The sequence below is a fragment of the Oncorhynchus nerka genome, linkage group LG27, assembly GCF_034236695.1.
Source record: "Oncorhynchus nerka isolate Pitt River linkage group LG27, Oner_Uvic_2.0, whole genome shotgun sequence".
NCBI lineage: Eukaryota > Metazoa > Chordata > Actinopteri > Salmoniformes > Salmonidae > Oncorhynchus > Oncorhynchus nerka.
In genome coordinates this window covers 68,649,426-68,655,482 of record NC_088422.1, presented here as the reverse complement: position 1 = coordinate 68,655,482, position 6,057 = coordinate 68,649,426, and the positions used below count along the sequence as shown (strand labels likewise).

General features: G+C 42.1%; 1 protein-coding gene across 1 annotated transcript; it reads left to right on the top strand.

The window, feature by feature from the left end:
* Positions 1-3,606: 3,606 nt before the first annotated feature.
* lyve1a (lymphatic vessel endothelial hyaluronic receptor 1a) lies at positions 3,607-6,032 on the top strand. The gene is made up of 6 exons (XM_029639087.2): positions 3,607-3,837; positions 4,248-4,425; positions 4,533-4,672; positions 5,091-5,279; positions 5,420-5,498; positions 5,737-6,032. Exons 1-6 carry the CDS (start codon positions 3,753-3,755, stop codon positions 5,933-5,935), a joined length of 870 nt encoding a protein of 289 aa, XP_029494947.2. The 5' UTR covers positions 3,607-3,752; the 3' UTR covers positions 5,936-6,032.
* The last annotated feature ends 25 nt before the right edge of the window (positions 6,033-6,057 follow it).

The window sequence follows — 6,057 nt, the reverse complement described above, 5'->3', positions numbered from 1 at the left end:
CCTTGATGTTAGTTGAGAACGACAGGGTGTTGTCCAGGATCACGCCAAGGTTCTTAGCGCTCTGGGAGGAGGACACAATGGAGTTGTCAACCGTGATGGCGAGATCATGGAACGGGCAGTCCTTCCCCGGGAGGAAGAGCAGCTCCGTCTTGCCGAGGTTCAGCTTGAGGTGGTGATCCGTCATCCACACTGATATGTCTGCCAGACATGCAGAGATGCGATTCGCCACCTGGTCATCAGAAGGGGGAAAGGAGAAGATTAATTGTGTGTCGTCTGCATAGCAATGATAGGAGAGACCATGTGAGGTTATGACAGAGCCAAGTGACTTGGTGTATAGCGAGAATAGGAGAGGGCCTAGAACAGAGCCCTGGGGGACGCCAGTGGTGAGAGCGCGTGGTGAGGAGACAGATTCTCGCCACGCCACCTGGTAGGAGCGACCTGTCAGGTAGGACGCAATCCAAGCGTGGGCCGCGCCGGAGATGCCCAACTCGGAGAGGGTGGAGAGGAGGATCTGATGGTTCACAGTATCGAAGGCAGCCGATAGGTCTAGAAGGATGAGAGCAGAGGAGAGAGTTAGCTTTAGCAGTGCGGAGCGCCTCCGTGATACAGAGAAGAGCAGTCTCAGTTGAATGACTAGTCTTGAAACCTGACTGATTTGGATCAAGAAGGTCATTCTGAGAGAGATAGCGGGAGAGCTGGCCAAGGACGGCACGTTCAAGAGTTTTGGAGAGAAAAGAAAGAAGGGATACTGGTCTGTAGTTGTTGACATCGGAGGGATCGAGTGTAGGTTTTTTCAGAAGGGGTGCAACTCTCGCTCTCTTGAAGACGGAAGGGACGTAGCCAGCGGTCAGGGATGAGTTGATGAGCGAGGTGAGGTAAGGGAGAAGGTCTCCGGAAATGGTCTGGAGAAGAGAGGAGGGGATATGGTCAAGCGGGCAGGTTGTTGGGCGGCCGGCCGTCACAAGACGCGAGATTTCATCTGGAGAGAGAGGGGAGAAAGAGGTCAGAGCACAGGGTAGGGCAGTGTGAGCAGAACCAGCGGTGTCGTTTGACTTAGCAAACGAGGATCGGATGTCGTCGACCTTCTTTTCAAAATGGTTGACGAAGTCATCTGCAGAGAGGGAGGAGGGGGAGGAGGATTCAGGAGGGAGGAGAAGGTGGCAAAGAGCTTCCTAGGGTTAGAGGCAGATGCTTGTAATTTAGAGTGGTAGAAAGTGGCTTTAGCAGCAGAGACAGAAGAGGAAAATGTAGAGAGGAGGGAGTGAAAGGATGCCAGGTCCGCAGGGAGGCGAGTTTTCCTCCATTTCCGCTCGGCTGCCCGGAGCCCTGTTACCATGATTGCAGATAACCCTGAATGACACAATGAACAGAATGAACAGGGAGGATTAGCATTTTGGGGGGTATGATATTTATACCTCAGTAACTTTCACACTCATCATTATTCACGATTCATTCATAATTTTCCGTAATCATGGTAGCATCCACATTCATTTAAAAGTGTTTAGAAACATGTTCTATTATTATTTACAATAAAATTGACTCCAAAATACACAATACATTATTTACCATTAATTTCTATTAGGCACAAAATAATCTGACACACAAACTGAAAATGCATTCAACAAGTTTGTATTCACGAGCTTGATGTAGTCATTGCTTGCTATGAATATGGGACCAAATACTAAACTTTTGACTACTTGTTACACATAGAAGTGAATTTGTCAAAATAGTTTGGGTTCCCTAAAATGGGGGACTATGTACAAAACAGTGCTGTAATTTTGAATGGATGAAATATGGATGAAAATACCCTCAAACCAAAGCTGACAGTTTGCACTTCATAGTCATTGTATCATTTCAAATCCAAAGTGCTGATGTACAGAGCCTCCCAAAAATATATATATTTTTCATTGTCCAAATACTTTTGGACCTCACTGTATGTATTCACAATGTATTGTTATTATTCCGTGTCCTACTCTGAATGCCAGCCTGGAGGACTGAATGTGGCCCCATGGGCGAAAATGGAAGATTCCTGATGAGTTCCCTAAGACAAATGTCACAGTAGACATTAAACTAATGTACATTCATCTACCACTCTGTTATTTTATGTTCATTCTCTCAGGTCCAGTAAGAGGACATCCCCTGAAGAGATTTACAGAGATATTTAAAGACATAGATATATTTTGTTTTTATCTTTAGTAAAATATCTATATTTGTGGTATTTAAGCAGATACTTTTTGGAAAATCTATAATATTAACACATTCCAAAGTAGTTCCTCAAGTGCAATATTTAGCAGCTGATGGTTCTTGTTGGTTTGTGTTGTTACTGTGTTGGTTTGCGTCCTCCGAGCCTTGAAAGATTTCTTTAATGTACGAGAGCACTTTTAGACAGCATGAGAAATCTTCTTCCCGCATGCGTGCCAGGGTTTTCTGTTGTGTCATTTTCGCCTTGAAATAAAGGTGCCTTAAAACTTGCAGCATTCATTTCCATAGTGAATAATGTATGTCACACAGACAGGTGCAGTTTCCATGAAGCAAACAGGTGTGTTGGCAGAGTTCTCATGCTAACCTCCCAAATCAGTCGTTTCCTTGGAGGAATGAGTGTATTTTTCAGCACAGCGCTTATTCTCTTCCTCCCTGCACTTATGAAAATGAAAGATCTTTTGAACCTTTCATATCTCTCAGGAAACCACTTATGTAATCTACTTGGCTCCATTAAGCTGTAGCTGCAGTGTGTCAAGGCTGCTTGAGTGATTCTCTCTATTTTAATATTAAATTAATGTCACAAAATAAAATATAAATGTTCTCTTTAGATGTCAATTTTTTGGGGATGTTTAAATGTCATTGACTCTTCTCATACAGCAAACAACTACTTTTGCTTATTTTTCAGTTCTGCCTGCGTCATTTCCTACTGTACTAGGTTGAGGTGAGGTGTTTGCTGGAAGTGGGATTTCGCTGTGGGTCAGAGTCACATCAGAGGATGCCAGGGATCATGAGCTTGTTAATGACTGAGCAATGGGCAGAGGGAGGAAATCATTGTCTGAGGTGCCAAAGCCAATAAAAATAAACAATTTGCCCAACATCTATCTGTGCCAAACACTCATCCTGTACTCTCTTGAAAGAATACAACTTAAGGACTAGCTTGTTTGATTTTTGCTTATTCTGTATTCATACGTTTTTTTGGGCAATCTCCCAATTTGACGTGCCTATCTATTAAAACAAATTTACCGCATGTTCAATGTTTTGATGTTAGTAGTTTACATGATCATCTCAAATGTTTTCCTGAAATTGGTGAAGGAGTTCTGAAGATCAGTTTGGATGGAATCCTCCATACGTCTTTTCAAGCATAATGCGTTATTACAGACTATTATGAGTCATGGTCGTATTCTCAATTAATGAACTACTTCAGCAGTTTATGCCACACTTCTGAAGCTTCTGCTCCATGTTATGTTAACGCCTTGCTACATTTATCTTATTCTTGGACATGGTTGGATCCTAAAGTGCCCATACTGAATGGTCTGTACAACGTATTTCCTGCTTCCCGTTCCTGGTGGTTCCGTGGCCTTGTCACCACCTCGTCTGACTGGTCATTTATGCAACAGCCTTGTTTACTTCATGAACCCACCCTTCCGATCTGAAGAGAATCACCTCTCACTAACCTCTTCATTTTGGCTCACAGACACACAGTGGAACACACAGTGGAACACTTGTCACCCCAGTAGCTCCCAGTCCTGTGTCTCTGACCATTGGTAACCATGATGCAGGTTTGGATACTTTCACTACTGCTGCCTCTCACACTGTCATTCTCTGGTCTACATGTTGATCCTAGCAAAATTCATGGTAAGAATTATTTTTTGTTTTGATTATTTTAATTATACTGCATGTGCCTCAAAGCTCAGAAATGTGCCTCAAAGCTCAAAGATGTTGCCTTCTTTCACTAATCAAAATCAGTTCTCAAATATGCACTGTGCTTTTGGAGAATTATTTTGAACATCATTTTGAAGTGATTTTATTATCTTCTTTAACATTGATATAAAAATACATGAAATAATACAAGGCATGGAAATGCATTAAGAGATCTTTTTCACTAAATGATCTAAACAAAAAAGGACTTTAAAATATTCAGACTTATTATTGGATTTTCAAATTGATAAACTTGACTAATTAGAAACAAGAGCAGTGAAATATTGCTAGTGTTTTAAAACCAGCAAATATGCACAGAAACGTATCTTCAATTCCCTTATCACCAGCTTTCCCAGAGAGACACATAGCCGGGGTGTTTCTGGTCAGCTACACAAATGACCTCAACCAGTTTACCTATGCCTTTAATGCCTCTGAGGCCAGGGAGGTGTGCTGGTCTCTGGGTGTAACCATGGCCTCCAATTCCCAGGTTGAGGAGGCTCAGAGACTGGGCTTGGAAACATGCAGGTAAAATGGCTTTTGGATTCGATTCTTCTTTGTATGCTAGTGATCCTTTTCATCATAGATAACCTCTGAGAATGAACGAATCCATTTTAAATCGGCTGTGTCTCTAGGTTTGGGTGGATTGATGAACATTTTGCAGTGATACCTCGTATTGAGGCCAGTAAAACCTGTGGTCAAAACCAGACCGGTGTCATCAAATGGAGAGCCTCTGTCACCAAACTTTTTGATGTGTTCTGCTTCAATGCTTCAGGTACAGTAAAGGATTTTTTTTTTAAATCTTAATTTCCATGCAGTCAATGGATCAAAGATCAAGTAGAGAAATGTTATGGTATGGTGATTCATGGATAGATAATCTAATTGCTCTGTGCCTTTTTGTTGACCCTAAACTCTGAGGTAATTGGAATTTTTCCAGAAAGTCAAATCATGTACTTTCATTTCCTTTCTGAAACTAACAATTGTATGAACGTGAGAGGAAAAGGGAACATTTGAGCGTGAAAAACATCCTACATTAACTTCCTGAACTGTCCCTGGGGTGGTTTGACCAAGTTTTAGGAATTGAGTGAAGTTAAAATATTTGGCAAACAGCCACTGTGATGTCAATTCTGGATATCAATTTATTCATTTAATTGAATGTGAATAAAATTGCTAACCAAATCCTTCTCCTTCAGGAGCGGCCTCACCCCCCTCTACCTCCCTCTCTCCAGCCATCATCCATCTTGTCCCTTCCACACAGTCCGCACGGCCCACCCCTCATTCTCGCTCCTCCCTTCTCTCTCTCAGTAGTTTTTCTGATAACCCAGAGGAGGTAGAGGTAGAACTACCCCAGTCCATGAGCAGTGCAAAGTCTTCAATTGGAGGTTTGAGACATTAACTACCAACATTGCTGTTGTCCATCAAACCACTCCTATGTTCTGTCATCATTACCATTGGGAGTGAAAGAGACAAGGTTCATTTTGTATGATTAATCTCTTCCCTCTCCTGTGCTCTGTTGTTTTAGCGGTGCCAAAAGCATTACTTATCACCTCGGCTATTGTTCTTCTTCTGACTGCAATGGCCATTCTCTTGTACTTTAGAACGTAAGTGGTTTTACAACTTTTTTTGTAAAAGGGGAAAAAAATAGATATGTAAGATCCCTTGAATTGAAAGCCATTATTTAGATCAAGGTAATTCATTAAGCACAATTACTATAACATATACCTGTTGACATGGTCATGCATACGTTTGATTTATATCAGAGTGACTTTAGGGATGTAAGTTGATGCTGTGTTAACTGTGTTTAAAAAAAGTCAAATTTTATTTTTCCTCTTTAAAAAGGATCAATGGCCTCAAGACTATTCTCCCCTGCTGGGATGGGGAGCAGCAGAAAGAGTACATTGAGACAGAGGAATGTGCAGCACACACCTGTATGAAGGACACAAAGGAAGCCCAGACTAAGGGAGAAGCTAAGGCTGAGCCTGAGGAGGATGTGTGCAGCACACACCTGTATGAAGGACACAAAGGAAGCCCAGTCTAAGGGAGAAGCTAAGGCTGAGCCTGAGGAGGATGTGTGCAAAGAGACAGCCAATGACATCAGTGTAAACATCAGTGATGAGACCAACACTGATTCAGCATCAGAGACAAAACCTTGATGCTTTA